The sequence below is a fragment of the Leucopleurus acutus genome (genome assembly GCF_964270905.1).
Source record: "Leucopleurus acutus genome assembly, chromosome: 2".
NCBI lineage: Eukaryota > Metazoa > Chordata > Mammalia > Artiodactyla > Delphinidae > Leucopleurus > Leucopleurus acutus.
Genome location: NC_139143.1, coordinates 128771477 through 128790916, shown reverse-complemented (window position 1 = coordinate 128790916; position 19440 = coordinate 128771477). Strand labels below are relative to the sequence as shown.

The window sequence follows — 19440 nt, the reverse complement described above, 5'->3', positions numbered from 1 at the left end:
TGCCGCGGAGCGGCTGGGTCCGTGAGCCATGGACGCTAAGCCTGCGCGTCCGGAGCCTGCGCTCCGCAACGGGAGAGGCCACAACAGTGAGAGGCCCGCGTACCGTAAAAAAAAAAGAAAAAAGAGACTGGTACCCAGTCCTACGCCCAGAGATTCTACTGGTCTGGGTGCAGCCTGGACGTAAGGATTTTTCAAAACCTCCCAGTGAGTTCTAATGTGCAGCCCAGGCTGAGAACACTTCAGAACGCTGGTTCTCACAGCTCAGCGTGCATCAGTGTCACCTGGTGGCCTTTTTAAAACACAGTTTGAACTCTAGCTTCTCAAGGTCTGGTCCCTGGCTCAACAACATCAGCGTCATGTGGGGATTTGTTAGAAATGCAGATTCTCGGTGCCTTACAGCCCTAACTAATTGGAAATTCTAGGAGTGGGACCCAGCAAATTTGAATTTAAAAGGCCCTCCAGGTGATTCTAATTCAAAGCTAAACTTTGAGAACTCCTGCTACAGACGGAGCCATTTTTTTTCTGGGTTAACCCCCTTCTGTGACGCTTCCTAGCTTTACAACTTGAATATGTTACTTCTTTTTGTGTCCAGCTTCATCACCTATAAAATAGGGCTAATAGTACCTTCCTCATAGCATTGTGAGGCTTAATGAGTAAAGAAATAAAAGAGTAAAAGAATAAAATGAATAAAATAGTAAAAGCATAATGTGTTAAACTGTATTATACCGATTTAAAGTAGGCTTCTGAAATCACATTAACATCTACCTTTTCATCTCAGTAGTTATTCAGAATCGAGATCTGTGGAGAAAAGCCTTGGCTCCAAAACAGTAATCACCTGGGGAGATTTTTTTAAGTCCTGTTGCCCAAACCTCACCCCCGGAGATTAAAAGAAATCTCCTCCGGGGAATTCTAAGGTGTAGCCAAATTTGAGAACCAGTGATTCAGATTTGAGTTTGTTAAGCCAATTTGTTTATGCTTAGATAGGTTTGTAATTTGTTGAGTTCTCCTGGAGAGTTCGGTGCTTAGTAGGGAGCCACTAACATTATGATTAGTTCAGTGGGGAGAGTTTCCATTCATTTTCAAAGATTTCCTTTTCTTTAAATTAATCGATGGCAGGTGTGTGTGTGCACATGCGTGCACCCGTGTATGCATAAAATAACTAGTATGTGGTGCTTCTGCTGTCTCTAACCATAAACTTTTGCATTCTCAGTGGGGACTACAAACAGGCAATGACAAACCTCGGGACATCTGTAATTCAGACGACCAAAATATTTCACTTAAGCCGCATTTGAAAACTTGTATTTCAGCATTTGCAAAGCAAGAACAAAATTAGCTGTTCTAAAAAACAAAACCGAAAAAACACCAAGTTTTAGAGAGTGCATTTGATTAGAAATTTGGATTCTGTACCTCTAACAAGAAAATCTCACTAACGAGGAGCAGCATTGTGAAGTGAAAGAAGCTCTAGACTAGAGATAGGAGTTGCAATCCCGTTTTGTCCCTCACCAGTGTGTAGCTTATTCCTCAGACCCGCTGGGTCTCTGCTTTCTCAATCTGATACCTACAGAGGTGCTCGTGGAACTTTTGATCTCCAGGGTCCCTATTACCTCTAATGTTTTATGAAAATAATGACCATTTTCTCTTCAGTCCACAAATTCAGATACTCCCTGCATCCTATCAACATCCATTAAATTTAGGCTTAAAAACTTCTAGAACGTGTAACAGAATTACCTCTGCATTTTAGTTGTCATCCTTTTACCAGATATTTATTGAGTGCGTGCCATGTCCAGCCACTGCTCTTGACACAGGGAATTGAACATGGACCAGAGCAGACCATGTCTCTTCTCTCATGGAGCTGACATTCTATTGCACAACAAGTCAGCCTGTGTTACAGGAAATGTAATTGTCACAACTCTACAGTTCCTTTTCCCTTCCTCACAACATCTCACACTTGCATTCTAACAGATGGACTGGAGAAGATGGTGACGGTGTGGAAGGAGAGATTGAAAACCTGGCTAAAGTGAAGCTTTTTAATAATAGTCTTAAAAAGAGAGGAAGGTTGTAATAAATCATTCTTACTCCACCAAGGAGTGAAAGGGCAATTAGTTCCTTTGTGCCAGTTGTTTCCAAACTTTTGTGACTGAGGCACATTTTTGAAAACAGAAATGTCTGTGGCATATGAAACGGTGAGGATTAGTCTCCTTGGTTATAGAAGCTGATTGCTTTTCAAAAGCACAGGTTAACAAATGACAGTCCTCGGGCAAAATTTGGCAGTCCACCTTTCCTTGTAAATAAAGTTTACACACCCATTTGTCTAAGTATTGTCTATGGCTGCTTTTGCCCTGAAATGTCAGGATTGAGTAGTTTTGACTGTGTGTACTGCAAAAATCACGGACTGATGAAATACCAAAAATGATTTCAGTGGCTTATCAGCTGACAAGTCAATTAGGTCCTAATTTAATGTTCTTGAAAACAAAGAATTGAAAACCCCTTGACTTGCAGAAGGATTTATTAACCAGCCATTAAGGTCATTCCCTTTCTCAATATCTGCACCATATTTCAAATTGTTCCTTTGTCATTTGTGTCATCCCAGAGACAACACAGTAAAATTGGTAAATGGATGAAGAGTTGGTCTCTATTATGAAGAGAGAATGGGAGATTGGCAAAAGGGAGATTAGTCTTGACTGCAGGCTAGCTCTCAGACAGGTCCATTTTATGGAGGTTGACGTCTACAGAGTAGCCTTAGCAGTGAATCCCTTGAAAAGCTTCATCTCCCCTCAGAGGTACACCCACACCAGCTTGAGGGTCTCTGTGTCACATTTGTACCAAGCTCCTGAACAAGTGTGAGATTTCTCCTATAATTTTGCCCTTTCTATGCCCTTTAATCATAAGCAGATATTTAATAGGACCAGAAAACATTTGACAAAGGAGACAGAGAGCTAGTTCTTATATATTCTTTGGTATCAGCGGTATCAATATCTTTGGTATTCTTTCAGGTATCTCTGTGTACCTCATTTTCCCTAGTAAAAAATGGGGTTTGCATCACTCCAAAATATTATAAGTTTGCAAAGATTATTAAACAGTCTGAGACTTCTGATAAGAATTTCAAAGGGAATGTGCATTCTCAAACATCCAGCATTTTATTGTAGAGTTTATGTTTTCTGTTATTTTAAAGAGCATGGTTTTCCTGTCACAGGGCATGATATTAGAGGGAAGGAGAAAACATAATAAAGAGGGAAAAATGAGTGAATTTGAGAGCCACTTTTAAACAATCCCAGCTGTATTTATTCCCTGTTCTTTGTACCTCTTGCTGCTGGCCACGATAACTGGGAATATCTTTCAAATGACACAGGTGGTATAGGAGACTAGAAGAAAATATTACCCAAGGTCAGAAGTGGTCTCTCAAGGGCCACAGTCCTTGAAGCTGTTGGAATACTTCACATGCTAGATGAATCTTTTTACAGCCTTCTTTTCTTTTCTCAAATAATGATCTCCAATGGCAATCACTGTGGCAAAATTATTGATCTTAGAAGTTTTAAACTACTCAACTATAATTTAAATTTACAACACAAGACTTTACAAAGCCATAGAAAAGGCTTAACTCAAGAAATTCAAATAACCTCATTCTGTCTATCTTTACTTCGGTTGTCTATTTCTCTCTTGAATTATTTAAATAATCTATCATATTCTTTGATCAATAATGACTGGAACTATAACCCTTTTCTTATTGATAAAAGACATATGCATGAGATTTGATTTTTACTTCTACAAGTAAACAAAAATATGTAGAGATTCACATTTAGTATCTTAGTACCTATTTAATATTCCTCTTCCTAGAAGGAAGTGCATGTGATTAAAAAAGTCGGAGTTTGGAGTGAGAACACATGAGATTGACCATGATTTTAGACAAGTCACTTAACTGAGCTTCTATTTACTTATCTATGAAATAATGATAACAATTTTCCTCTCTGATATTATTCCGTATATGTAAAAGACATATATGAACGCAGTCAGTATAAACACATATATTCAAAAAGTACAGCCCAATGAAAATAATTCTCTCTGCCTCTATGGAGTTTAAATTTTGTAAGGAAAAGAACAAAGAATATTTTAAAAATCTGGTCTTATTTATAAAGGACCATTCATGTCTTCTCTGTAAACATATGGTTTATTTATGCTTTTAATAACGAAACTAAGATAAATAATCAGTTCAAACATAAAATAATTTTATCAATATAGTATTTGCAGAGAAAGAATTCACTTCATCGAAATATCACAACACTGAATTTCACAGTCAAACCCACATGCAGACTGTAGTATAATTTCACAGAAAGTTTTGATGGAATGTGTTAAATACAAAAATAATCCAATGCAATTTCCATTTAGCACATTGTACAAAACTCATTCTTCAATGGAATTAACAAGTTTACAATCTTTCCCATAAGGTGCTGTGTATTCAAAGTGCTCTGTAGCAATGAGGTTGAGATCAGCGAAAAATACTGTAGAACACCACAGTAATACAGCTCAGTAATAAATGAAATTGGATATAATGTAGATGAAATCCACTCATAAAATGTAAGACAATGGAGATCTGTGATGTGCCATGAGTGGTGCTCGTCCCCAGTAGGGGATGGGGCTGAAGGACTTCACATATATATCATTACATGCCCAATAAAAATGAGTTTAAAGTTGAGGTCATCACTTTTATAAGTGAGTACCATTGCTTAGAGAAAAAAGAAAAAGAGAGAAGAGAGACAGATGGTAAAAGAGAGACAGAGAGACAAAGTACACAATGCTTCTGCAATCCATTTTCCAACTGAGACCAATCCTCAAAACAATCAATAGTCTGTGACAGCAGTTTTCAGACTAGAGGGTACATGAGAATTACCCAGAGGGCTTGTTAGAACACCAATTGCTCTGCCCCACCCACTGAGTTTCCAATTTAATGGGTATGAGATGAAGGCAGGAATTTGTGTTTGGAACAGTTCTGGGTGATGCTGATATCCTGATCAAGGGACCACATTGTGAGAACCACTGGTCCATTATACCTTTGATCACTGAATGACTCCTTTATTAAAATGAAACACATCTATAAAGATAAAAAAAAATAAAGATAATATGCCTGGTCCTTAGGGACACAGGCCAGCCAGTATGGATTGTATAATGATTAGGGCAGCAGTACTCAATTTTGCCTACATAGTAAAACCAACTGAAGAATTAAAAAACAAAAAACTGATGCCTACACCCATCTAAAACTAATTCGATCTGAACCTCTGGGGTAGGGCCAGGGATTGAGTCATTCATGAAAGTGCCCCATGAAAGTCTAATGTGTAGCATAACTGGAGAATCACTGCTTTAGGATGTTTTCTTTCACCTCCTCACATAATGAAAAGATGGCCAAACATATGTGCCCTTTGGGGGCACTGGCATATGAACAAAGAAAGATATCACAAGGAAATCAAAATCCCCAAGGGGCACACTGATACACAACTATTCCTAGTGATATGGGGGCAGGGGTAATTTAGGAAGAAGTTGTGACCATGGATTTGCAATGCACTGCAGGGTTAGTTCACAGGTTTGAAATAACAGAACTTGGGAAGGTGAGCAGCATGCTAATTTAATCCAAGTTGAGTGACACCAACCGGAGTCTAGAGTCTAGAATGTTGCTGTATGGACTGATGTGCAATGTTTACCTGCTATAGTGGTTGTTACTCATTTTACGTAGCTAAATTATTTACTACATTGACTTAAATTGAGTGGCCCTATAAATAAGGCCCCCCAGGAGTGAAATGCCACAAGCATTTACCTGTCTACCTCTAAAGCAACACTACAGAAACACGCAAAAACAAAGGGCAATTTTAAACAAGATTTACACTTAAAATTACTCATCTGGCATAAATAGAAAGCATGATTATTTCTAAGTGTAAGTGAATAGATATGCCATGGAATCCTTTTCTGGAAGGACTTACAGGTCTGGAGCAATCTTTAGCACTGAGTATACAGGGAAGGACGTTTAGAGCTCATTTTCACAGGCAAAGCCACAGATTGTAAATAAAACGCTCATGTGTGAAACTGGGACTAATGTGTGATTATAAATTAAAAGGAATTTAAACAAACCCCAGACATCAGGACTGGGACTTTCAGGTAATCTTTGGTAAAAGTCAAACATTTGAAAACTATCAATTTGATTTGAATATAAACATGTTAACTATGTAGACTTAGGTATCAGCCTCCTCCATTAGGAACCAGCACCCTAGGGAACGTCTGAGCAGCTCTTCTCAAGGTACTTGAGGTGCTACAGACCAGCATTGGCAGACTGGGAACTGCTCAGACAAGCACAGGGATTTAAAAAAAAAAAAAAAAAGAGAAAATCTAAAGTCCTCGTTAGCTGATTCACTTTGTTATAAAGCAGAAACTAACACACCATTGTAAAGCAATTATATGCCAATAAAGATGTTAAAAAAAAATCTAAATTCCTGGTGAGATGCTCAGGTGATCCTTCTCCTCCACTCTAAGTCTTCCAGAAGACATCTTGAAAATATCCTGAAAAATAACAAAAAGGATAGGACTATGAATATAATCACTCAGGATAGTAGAAACCAGGCACTAAGGATATGAGGGCATCAGGGAAATAGCAGGAACACGAGGAAATGTTGGAAATAATTTTGGTCTTTAGTCTTCAATATTTTACATATATACATATATTTTAACACATTTTAAATATTTTAATATATGTTGCAGATATATGCTATATATATTTATTAAACTGCACAAAAGTGCAGAATGGAGACACAGAGCCCATTTAAAGGCAGACAATCACAAAGGGAAATTAATTCTGGAACAGAGTTTAAGCCTTTCCTCCTGTGACCTGTCCTTGTGGCACACTCTCTCCTCTGCACCCATCTCTGGGGCCCTGTAATGGAGGCAAGGAGGATCTCACTGCTTCCTAGAGCTGTGCTTGCCGAGACGGGGGCTGTGACTTAGAGTTGCGAAGGGAACAGAAACTGGTCCCTGTGTGGCTTTGGCCACCCTGTCCGTCTCACCCAGCCCCCTGTCCTGATGGGCTTGGGGCTCAGCAGCCCAGAGTTGAAGGGTGTGTGTGTGCAGACACTGAGAAAGGGATGAGCCAACCCAAAGGGGGGATCTATTTAATCCTGCAGACAGGGCAGGCTTAAACTCACCATCAGCCGCAAAGTTTCTTAGGCCTTCCTGGGGTTCAGCGGAACATCTGGGTCTTCACTTCCTCTGTGCACTGCATGCTATCGCTTCTCTCGGGCCCCAGTGCAATCGGGCTTTCCAGGGAGTGTTCCTGCGTCCCGTGCACTCTCTCTCCTGGGCTCTGACCCTCTCTCTTGGGAAAATTCCAGTCTGAATTCTTCAGCTGCCCCGGACTCCACACGGACTCCGCCTCCTGTGTGGGTTTAGCTTCCCCTCCCTCCTGAGCCGGCCCTGGCGGTGGGGCCCTCCCTTCCAGGTCAGAAGGTTGCCCTGGAGCCTCGACCTCAGCCTCCGTCTCCCAAGTCACTGTCGCCTCCTCCCTGCTCAGCACTGTTTCCTCTACAGCCACCTTGTGTGCAGCTGCCGTTTCTCCTAGTGTCTCATCCACACTGTGCCAGCTTTCCTCCCCAGCCGCATCTGAGAAGGAGAAGGCTTCATGCGCTTCTGTTTGCCCCCCAGCTGTCTTCGAACCTGCCAACGCCTCTCGCTCTGCGGCTGGTCCTGTCCCTCCTCCTCCTTGGTGGCGACCTTCCCCAGCTACAACCACGCCCCGCGAGCCCCTGTCCCCCTCGGTGTCCCCGTTCTTCATCAGCCCGACCCCCAGAGTGGGCTCTTCAAAAGCCACCTCCTCTGGGTCCTCACCCATCACTTCTTCACTGAACTTTCCTGCCATGGAGGATTCTCCCTCGGGAACATCTTCTTGTGTCCTGGCTGGGACAGCCGCTCCCTGTGGCCCCTGTAAAGGCCCTTCTTTATCCCTCCCCTCCCAGCCCATCAGGCTGTCTTGATGTTTGGCTGCACACTCCCGGGCCTCGCCGGCAGCCCCGGGTGTCTGTGCCTGCCCTGAGAGCTCGCTTTCAAGGGCTCCTGACATCCCCCCTCCTGCAGGGCTCGCGCCCTCGTCCTGCTCTGCGAGGCCCACGTTCTCCCCGAGGCGCAGCCCTGCTCTGCCTCTGCGCCCTGTGTCTCCAGCTTCTCTTGGTCTTTCTCCTTCTTTCCCCCAAACCGTTATGTTTTCCAGGGACTTTTCAAATCCAGGGGATGCTTCAGACATGGTCAGCGAATCCTCTCCTTGCGGCCCTGCGTCTTCAGTCAGTTCAGATGCCCGCACGGCTGCTTCCTCCTCAGCTCCATGCCCCATGTCATTTTGGGGGGCTTGTGTCTCTTCCTTGGGTCTTACTTCCTTCATGGGTTCCCCCTCTTCCTCTTTCAACTTTTGCTCTTCTTCTAAAGTGTCTCCATCCTGAAGCGCCTTTGTCCTTGCCACCGCTTCCCTCTCAGATTTGGTTTCCCCCAGAGGTGTCTTTGGCCTCTCAGCTTTCCTTCTCTCGCACGCTGCACCTGACTCCTCAGGTGACATTTCTTTCCTCTCATCTTCCTTCTTAGACTCTGACTCTATCTCAACCTCCTCCCTTTCCACAGGGCCCTTACGAAGTTCTTCAAGGCTGTCCTCCAAAACCCCCATCCGAGTTGCCTGGGCCTTCACAGAAGTCCAGGAGCTCAAGGGAGTTTCCCTTCCCAGAACTGCCCCCCTCTCCTTGGCTGGCGCCTCTCCCCACAGGATGGCCTCCTCTACTTTCTCGGGTGTAGCTTCTCCGGGTCCCACGTCCTCTAGGTCTGTGGATGCTTCCCCCTCACTGTCCTCCACACCTGGCTCTGCAGACCCAGCCTCGCTCACAGCCGCTCCCTCAGACTCTCCCTGCTCCGGCCTCGCTGCCTCTCTCAGGGCTGCTGCCTGGCTTGTAAGCACCGCCTTCTCCTCACCCTGCTCCCCGTCAGAAGCTGCCGTCTCCGTCTCCAGCACCGTTTGCTTCAAGGCCTGCTCCTCAGAAGCCTCCCCTTCATTCAGACCTCCAGAATCTCTTGCTGCTTCTTGTCCTCTGGGGTCTAACCCCTCCTTTTGTTGCCTTCTATCCCCTTCTGCTTCTGCCTCTGCCCCACTTACTACACCCTGAGGGATCGTTCTTTCCTCTGTAAACTGTCCTACTAATGCTGGCTGCTCTACTGTTGGCTTCCACTGCCCCAAGGGAACCTCATTAACCCCTGCTTTTCCCCACGGTGCTGCATCCCCTTTTTCTTCTGTGTCAGCATCCCTGTGTTGGGGACCTCCATCTTCCTCCACTGCTTCTTTCTTCTCCAGTGTATGCTCTTCTGATGCAACTTGCTTGGATTCCTTGTTTGAGCTGAGTGCTGCCCTTTCCTCCACCGCTAAATTCCTATTCAGTGCTATAAGATAAGGTTAGAAATCAAGGTTACTTTAATCAAAGTGCAGGGAGGAGATATTACAAAAAGTCTTAGATATATAAGAGATATTTATACATAATATCAAGGGGCTACTTATATTATCTATACAACATTTTCTTGGTTCTAGGATGCCATTGACTATAACGTGTACCATGATTTAACAATGGCTTTTCGTGATGAAAAGAAATGGTATCACATTTAATGGGCACATTGGTATTAAAGGAAAATTGAACATCAGAAATGTTGAAAACAAACAAAAAGTGCATGTCTTAAAATAATAAAATCTCTCTCTTTCTCTCTCTCTCACACACACACACACACACACACACACACACATATCCCACTTTCATTTGAAATATTATGACTTGCAGAAAAAATTATGCAACAAGGAAAATAGTGAGGACTTAATCTTAAGAATCATTGTTCCCTACAGCATGTTAATCTTAAGAATCATTGTTCCCTATAGCACCATAATATGCCTGTTAGCTTATGTTTCTTGTACTCGTATGGGCATTTAGCAACAGAATCATAATACAATGTGAGCTGATCATTCATTATCCCACACATTACTCCCATTAAAGCTACTATATCTAGATATAGTCATCAAATAACTTTGTAGTTCAAGGTAAGACTTTTTACTAAATACATAAATTTGTATTATAGGTCAGAACACCTCCCATCTACATTCAGAAACTGATTTGCCTTTGGCAAAACAGGATCACAGAGCAAGACAGGACTTTTTAGTCTGGGACAATTTTCAATATAAATAACCTACTTGAAGTATTTCATAAGTTCTCATCCATAATTTCCTGTAAATCTGGGTGTTCTAGCTTTCATACTTCAATAAATACAAGTTCAATATGTTTCTTAGAAGGCTTCAAATAGATTTCTTATTATTTAGCAAATAGATGTATTTCTGTTGCAATGATCCATGCAAAATAAATAAAGGCATTTCAGGCCAAATACCCAAAGCATTTAAATTTTCCAATTGCAGAATAATACTTAGGGAGATAGCTTCTAAAATGGTCACCTTAATGTTTTCTATCAATCTAATTTTTTTTCATTTGTAAAACACACTGGACTAGGTGCTATAAAATAAGTTATAAAACCAGGGTGTCAACCTCCAAATTATATAAATTTATAAAGTAGGCAAGTGTGTCTTCCTCACATTTTTTTCTCTTGCTTGCCCTTTTGTCTAGCCATCTCACCCCCACCCCATCACCAACAATCTCCCAGAAACCTAAAGCCCTAATCTTACTCACTTCATCCCTATTCTGATACCCCATCTGGGAATGTCTTATAACTCCAGTTCCTCTCCTGACACCACACCTGCCTGTCCTTTTTGTTTTTCCTTGGCCTCTTGCCAGCTATTAAAATAAAACATTTTGAAGTAAGACAATAACAGCACATGTTACATTTCCCTTAAAAATGCATTTGGGGGCTTCCCTGGTGGCGCAGTGGTTGAGAGTCCACCTGCTGATGCAGAGGACATGGGTTCGTGCCCCAGTCCAGGAAGATCTCACATGCTGCGGAGCGGCTGGGCCCATGAGCCATGACCGCTGAGCCTGTGCGTCCGGAGCCTGTGCTCCGCAACGGGAGAGGCCACAACAGCGAGAGGCCCGCGTTCCGCCAAAAAAAATAAATAAATAAAATAAAATGTATTTGGAAGGTAACTTTATTCAAATGAGTAACATAGAAACTTCAAGTCTATCAGCAGGGATGGTATTGAGTTTTATAGGGAGTCCTCAGCATACCACAGCAGTTATTTACTAAATATAGAACCAAATGCTCACTCAGAGAACATGGAGCCAACTCACTTGAAAGAATACAGTTTGTTTTATTTTGTTACAGATTATTACTGGATTCAAAACAAATGAAAACCATCATTTGGAACAACAATGTATCAAGTCCCTTTAGTAGTATATGTGTTGTTATTCAAATTCCTGCATGAAAGTATATTAAAAAGTTGTCAGAGGAATCAGGCTCCCTGACTTCAGACTATACTACAAAGCTACAGTAATCGGGCTTCCCTGGTGGTGCAGTGGTTGAGAGTCTGCCTGCCGATGCAGGGGACACGGCTCGTGCCCAGGTCCGGGAGGATCCCACGTGCCGCAGAGCAGCTGGGCCCGTGAGCCATGGCCGCTGAGCCTATGCATCCGGAGCCTGTGCTCCGCAACAGGAGGGGCCACAACAGTGAGAGGCCTGCATAACGCAAAAAAAAAAAAAAAAAGCTACAGTAGTCAAGACAGTATGGTACTGGCACAAAAACAGAAATATAGATCAATGCAACAAGATAGAAAGCCCAGAGATAAACCCGTGCACATATGGTCACCTTATCTTTGATAAAGAAGGCAAGAATATACAATGGAGAAAAGACAGCCTCTTCAATAAGTGGTGCTGGGAAAACTGGACAGCTACATGTAAATGAATTAAATTAGAACACTCCCTAACACCATATACAAAAATAAACTCAAAATGGATTAAAGACCTAAATGTAAGGCCAGACAGTATAAAACTCTTAGAGGAAAACATAGGAAGAACACTCTATGACATAAATCACAGCAAGATCCTTTTTGACCCACCTCCGAGAGAAATGGAAATAAAAACAAAAATAAACAAACGGGACCTAATGAAACTTAAAAGCTTTTGCACAGCAAAGGAAACCATAAACAAGATGAAAATACAACCCTCAGAATGAGAGAAAATATTTGCAAATGAAGCAACTGACAAAGGATTAATCTCCGAAATTTACAAGCAACTCATGGAGCTCAATATCACAAAAACAAACAACCCAATCCAAAAATGGGCAGAAGACCTAAATAGAGATTTCTCCAAAGAAGATATACAGATCACCAACAAACACATGAACGAAAGCTCAACATCACTAATCATTAGAGAAATGCAAATCAAAACTACAATGAGGTATCACCTCACACCAGTTAGAATGGCCATCATCAAAATATCTACAAACAGTAAATGCTGGAGAGAGTGTGGAGAAAAGGGAACACTCTTGCACTGTTGGTGGTAATGTAACTTGATACAGCCAGTATGGAGGTTCCTCAAAAACTAAAAATTGAACTACCATACAACCGAGCAATCCCACTACTGGGCATATACCCTGAGAAAACCATAATTCAAAAAGAGTCATGTACCACAATGTTCACTGGAGCTCTATTTACAATAGCCAGTACATGGAAGCAACCTAAGTGTCCATCAACAGATGAATGCATAAAGAAGATGTGGCACATATATACAATGGAATATTAACCATAAAAAGAAACGAAATTATTTGTAGTGAGGTGGACGGACCTAGAGTCTGTCATACAGAGTGAAGTAAGTCAGAAAGAGAAAAACAAATACCATATGCTAACACATATATATGGAATCTAAAAAATAATTTTAAAAAATGGTTCTGAAGAACCTAGGAGCAGGACAGGAATAAAGACGCAGTCGTAGAGAATGGACTTGAGGACACGGGGAGGGGGAAGGGTAAGCTGGGATGAAGTGAGAAAGTGGCATTGACATATATACACTACCAAATGTAAAATAGATAGCTAGTGGGAAGTAGCGGCATAGCACAGGGAGATCAGCTCGGTGCTTTGTGTCACCTAGAGGGGTGGGATGGGGAGGGTGTGAGGGAGACACAAGAGGGAGGGGATATGAGGATATATGTATACGTATAGCTGATTCACTCTGTTATACAGCAGAAACTAACACACCATTGTACAGCAATTATACTCCAATAAAGATGTCTAAAAATAAAGTCAGTTATGAAAAATATTTAAAGAAAGTCCTCTGTTTTGCTAAGCTGGCCTCTAAATTTATGGAATTAAAAAACATTCAGAAATACAGGGTAATAAAATTGACTAGCCACCATGTAATAATATACTATGCCTAAATTCCAGGAGAGAAAGTGCTAATGGCATCCAGATGAGCTATTACATGCACACACACACACACACACACACACACACACACACAGGGGAGTCAGACATGACATTTCTGAAGCAAGGGAGAAAGAGTAATTGAAGCTCTTCTAAGAAATATCAGTACAAAAATATGACGTGTTCTTGATAGCAACCTCATGGGCTTTTGGGGGAAAAAAATAACGAATATAAGAAAGTGAGCAATGTTCACAAACAAGGGAAATCTGATTTAGTGGCTGAGTGTGTACTTGGGAGTCAGGCAGACCTGGGTGAGAATGCCAGCTCTGCCACGTAGTTGTACGAACTTGGGAAATAACACTTCTCTAAGCCTTCATTCTCTTATCCATATAACAGGAATAGCAACACTTGACTCACAGAATCCTTGTCAGAGTAAACCATAAAATGCTTAGCACAGTGCCTTGTTAGGAAGCCCTAACAAACCTTCCTTACACACTCCCCTCCCACTGCGTACAATGTATGATATTTTCTTGCTTGAATTGGATTTAATAGACAACAACTACTCTACCTGCCTTGCAGAAGTTTGGGGAGGTACACTACAACTCCTCTGGTTGAACGCCCAGTACGAAAGATTTGGATTCTCGAAGCTCAGTGTCCTTCTGCCACTCAGCCCACTGCAAGTTCAAGTGTCACCTGGTCCTCTCCACATTGCTCCGGGGAAACGGGAGCTCAGGGAACCAGCACAAGTGCAAATCGTCTGGCTGTTTCTATTTATTGTGAGTAATAAAGTCCTTTTTCTCTGACCGAGGAGTTTTGTGTCTTCTGATATAACTGTGGCTGGCTAACTTATTTACTTGATAATAGAGTGAAATCTCATATACCTCCCAGCACTTGATGCCTGTTATTAAAAATTGGAGGTGGGGGTACTGTGACCATATGAGGAATAAAATGAATCACCCTCCCCCTGCCAACTGCCACACACACATACGTGTATTCAAATCAGGGTGTTTTTTAAAATTCATCCACTAAATATAGGGAAACCTGATTTCAAGGGCACGGGCTGTTTGACCAGATATGTATGAGTCATGGTCTGTTGAATCACTCTAATGTGCACTCTTGCAGCTGGAATACTCATCACCAAGAGCCAGGTCATTTGCTGATGGCAATGAATATTTCCTGAATTTTAAAAAATAAGGAGTTCAAGTAAATCCTCGTGAAATGTGCCTGGGCTCTTCATGTCTCCAGTGGGTCAGTTAGGTATATCCACCTACCTGGTCAGTTAACTGGGAGGCAGGCTAAGAAATAAGAGTGGTCTGAAAATCCCTACCAGTATTTTTCATTATCTGAAGTCCTTTTTTAAAAAATTCTAAGCACCACTGTATTCAAAAAAGAATGATAACTTTCATATCTGCTGTCAGCTCCAAAGCTCCCCTTAATGCCTCCACCTCCTGCCATCATATTCACTAGTTGAAAAGAAAATAAAGGTGGTAGAAGGAGGAAACAAGGATAGGAAGATGAAAGATTGAAACAGCACTGTCTTTTGCAGAGGATTTCTGAAGGTCTTTCCTAGGTAATGATGTGCCCTTACCTGCACCTGTGTCAATCTCCACCTTCCTTGAGTGCTTCTCTCCTCTGTCTGCACTGCTAACACCAGACTCAGAGTCATAGTGGCAGTGGTAGCCGGGACCTACATCTTCAGCTACTACCTGTCCAACTGATTGGAGACCATATAAAATATCAAAAGGTGTTAAAACAGGTCATGGGAACATTGTAAGTGGAACAGCAGCAAGTGGGATTAATTTAAAAGCATTCACATTAAAATATGACTCTTTTTAACATTTATTAAGATTAAACAGAGTTCAAGCTATGATTTCAAAAAGAAAACACAATAGAAGATCATGAAGTAAAGAAATCCATGTAAAGAAATACTTGCATTAAAAAAAAACAAGGCAACAGCCAGAAGCAGTGATGGATTTGCCAAATACACATGCAATGAGATGACTGGAAAGGAGTTTAGTTGCCTTTTGCTTTTTAGAAACATGTTATGGCTTTTATAATCCCAATCATCACGGTTCTATTAGATTTCTAAAACTACCAGAACTGACTATACTATAAGTATTTCATCCATTAGTAGATTTTAGTGATTTGACCCCAATACTCACTCCATGTGACCAGAGCAAAAAAGCTATTGCATGATTCTTATAAATTTGACAGTAAAAGCTATTGTAGAGATTCCTGTTATCTGCAGCTGATTACTGGCACTGAACTTTAGGAACACAAAGACCTAAGAAGTTCAAGTCCCATACTGTATCAGCTTGGGTAAGTTCTTTGGCCTAAGCCTAAGCCTCAGTTTACCCATCTGTCAAAAAGAGATATCTACTCAGTGGTTATATTGGGAGGATTAAATGAAATAATACCTGTAGAACATGCTTATATTTCACTTATTAGCAAGTTCCTGAGCACCTAATAAATAATAATAGATGATAAAATGATGAGCATGTCTATTATAAGTATTATCGCCCAACCTGATAATTCTCAACAACACTTTAATATCCATTAACATTGTCTTTAGTGTCTGACACACCCCTGTCTATATCCCTTGCCTATCATCTGATGACCTGTGTCTCTAAATCCCTGACATCTTTCATTATGCCACCTCCTGGTTAACAAAAGTTCACTCAAATAACACTAGACCTAGATTTGCCCTCCTAGATAAGAGCACAGTTTCTCCAAAATACCCTTTCCCCCCTCCCTCCCTCCCTCGCTCTCTATCTCTCCCTTTCCTTCTCTACCTACCTTCTCTCTTCCTTTCTTGCTTTCTTTCCTCTCAGATATTCTGAGCAATTTGGTCCAAAGACTGTACTTCAAGAAAAAACACAACTAGAATGTGGACCCTTGCTCAGTTTAAGGTGGATTGCTAAGGAGCAGTTAGTTACTTACTGATCCCTCTGTGTTTGGAAACAAATAGTGAAATATCTGCCTCATGTGGCTTTTGGAGAAAAAATGGAAAGACTTAACTATAGTAATCTTAAGATAACAAACATGGAAATGAAAAGAGGTGCATCACATAGTTCCAATGTATTCTCTTTAAAAATTTTTTTGAACATCAGTTTTCCTCATTCATCCAATACACCAAATAAAAAATGTCTTTTACAGTAATTTAAAGATGACATCAACTCATGAAACTTAGGTTATAGTTGGATTTTTTAAAACCAAGTCAACTTTTAGTTTAGTAACTTTATAACACAGTACCTATAAGTTAAATATCATCTTACCCACAGCACTGTATAACTAGAGAGTTTAAATAAATAGTGTTTTAGGTCTTTGTGTATAAATCTGCTTTGCTGACTAAGCAATAGAAATCCCAAGAATGGTAGGCAGGAGGGTGGGAGGAAGCCTGATTTGGTATCAATTACTGAAGCTTTGTTTCATCAGAGCCAACAGGACATCTAGGTTTCTCCCCCAAGTAGTCCACAGGCTAAAAAGAAATATGGTTTATTTTACAAATATTGAATCATTATGTTGTACACCTGAAATTAATATAATGCTGTATGTCAATTATACATCAATTGAAATTTTTTTCAATATGGTTTACAAAAATAATAATAAACAATTAGCAGCTATTGAACCAAAAGACTATTCTAAGAAGCCAAACAATACTAGCATAATCTGAAAATTACAACTCACTCAGAATTGCCTGAAGCATGTAATCCTTCTGTCTCAGGACTGTAATCACCACTTGCCCATGTCAGCTGGCTTGCCCCTGGAGGGTTAGGCTTTGGAAGTCGATGAGAGCCTGGACAGTTAGGTGCTGCCTGCTTCAGATTCAGCAAGAATGGGACACTGGCCTGAGCATTAAGGATTTATTAGGTGTGAGATCAGAAAAGACCCCACTTGGTCATTTTTTTCTCAGATGTTCTTCTGAAACTGAAACTTAAAAGCAAGACCTTGGCCAGTGTCTGACTTTGACTGTTTTCCACCTACAGTAAAGGAGGACTATGCATGCTGAGACTCCCACACCAGCAATGTGACACATCACCCTGTTTCCTCTATCTATTTAGCCCTTCATCCCTCAAGGCTCCGCTCCTTCACCTTGCTGTAAAGATGACCATTAAAGCAAAGAGAGTTGTCAGTTCCCACAGCATCTGTAGCAAAATGGAAGAGGCTCAAACAGAGAATTTCAAAGAAAAATACTTTTTCCATTCAAATGATATAGGATATTTCAAGATGTTTTTAAAATACCAAAATATTATTGCATTCCAATGTGAGCTTTTTTTATTATGAAAACAAACATATTTTAAAATAATATAAACATTATACTTCCCCAAAATATGAAAATAGTACATATTCACTATTTAAAGCTTGAAACAATAAAAAGTACAGAGAGGAAAACAAAAATATCCTAGTTTCACCACTCAGAAACAAATACTAGTTAATATTTTGGCAGATTTCTAAGTATTTTTTACTCTTACTTAGATGATATTTTGTATCCCATTTTATTCATTTAGCAATATATTGTGACTATATCCACATATCATTAAATAAGAACTATTCTTCAATAACTGCACAGAATATTCTAATAAGGTTTTACTAAAATTTGGCTAACCAACTGTCTAGTGTTAAATATTCAATTATTTCCATTTTTGTGATTAAAAAGCTACTTAAAATACTACTTATAATTATTTTATTATTTCTGACTATTGCCTTAGGATAAATTGTTGGAACTGGAATTGCTGGGTTAAAGAACATGATAATTTTTAGAAGCTTTTGATATATGTTTCTCTTTGTACTTCAAAAAAGGAGGTATCAATTAACAATTTCACCTATAATGATGAGAGGCCTTATGTCCCTGTACTATTGCTGACAGTTCTCAATTTCCACCAATTCTTTCTAAATTTGATAATTTAGTTATTGAAAAGTGGTAGCAAGGATATGGCTTGCAATATTAGTAGGCAAGCTTTCCAAATTCATTCCCTCTCCTCTGCTTGCTTTGAAACTACACAAATTGTTCCCATTTTAAAACATGCTAAGAAGAATAACTGAGGCAGAAGAACGGATAAGTGATGTGGAAGATAAAATAGTGGAAATAACTACCGCACAGCAAAATAAAGAAAAAAGAATGAAAAGAATTGAGGACAATCTCAGAGACCTTTGAGGAAACATTAAATGCACCTACATTTGAATTATAGGGGTCCCAGAAGAAGAGAAAATAAAAGCGATTGAAAAAATATTTGAAGAGATTATAGTTGACAACTTCTCTAATATGGGTAAGGAAATAGTCAATCAATTCCAGGAAGTGCAGAGAGTCCCATACAGGATAAATCCAAGGAGAAACACACTAAGACACATATTAATCAAACTATCAAAAATTAAATACAAAGAAAAAATATTAAAAGCAGCAAGGGAAAAGCAACAATTAACATACAAGGGAATCCCCATAACCATCTTTTGGAAGAAACTCTGCAAGCCAAAAGGGAGTGGCAGGACATATTTAAAGTGATGAAAGGGAAAAACGGACAAACAAGATTACCCAGCAAAGATCTCATTCAGATTCGATGGAGAAATGAGCACCTTTACAGATAAGCAAAAGGTAAGAGAATTCAGAACCACCAAACCAGCTCTACAACAAATGCGAAAGGACCTTCTCTAGGCAGGAAACACAAGAGAAGGAAAAGACTTACAATGACAAAGCCAAAACAATTAAGAAAATGGTAATAGGAAAAAACATATCGATAATTACCTTAAATGTAAATGGATTAAATGCTCTAACCAAAAGACATACACTGGCTGAATGGACACAAAAACAAGGCTCATATATAGGCTGTCTACAGGAGACCCACTTCAGACCTAGGGACACATACAGACTGAAAGTGAGGGGATAGAAAAAGATATTCCATGCAAATGGAAATCAAAAGAAAGCTGAAGTAGCAATTCTCATATCAGACAGAAGAGACTTTAAAATAAAGACTATTACAAGAAACAAAGAAGGACACTACAGAATGATCAAGGGATCAATCCAAGAAGAAGATCTAACAATTGTAAATATTTATGCACCCAACATAGGTGTACCTCAATACATAAGGCAAATGCTAACAGC

At 40.4% G+C, this 19440-nt stretch overlaps 1 protein-coding gene across 1 annotated transcript in view; it reads right to left on the bottom strand.

Moving 5' to 3' along the window:
* Positions 1-7213: 7213 nt before the first annotated feature.
* Positions 7214-19440, bottom strand: part of ERICH3 (glutamate rich 3) — a gene marked incomplete at both ends in the record, with an annotated part of 118885 nt that continues 106658 nt past the window's right edge. The window contains 2 exon segments of the mRNA XM_082859163.1: positions 7214-9441; positions 14932-15057. Of these exon segments, the coding sequence (XP_082715289.1) occupies positions 7214-9441; positions 14932-15057 (2354 nt within the window).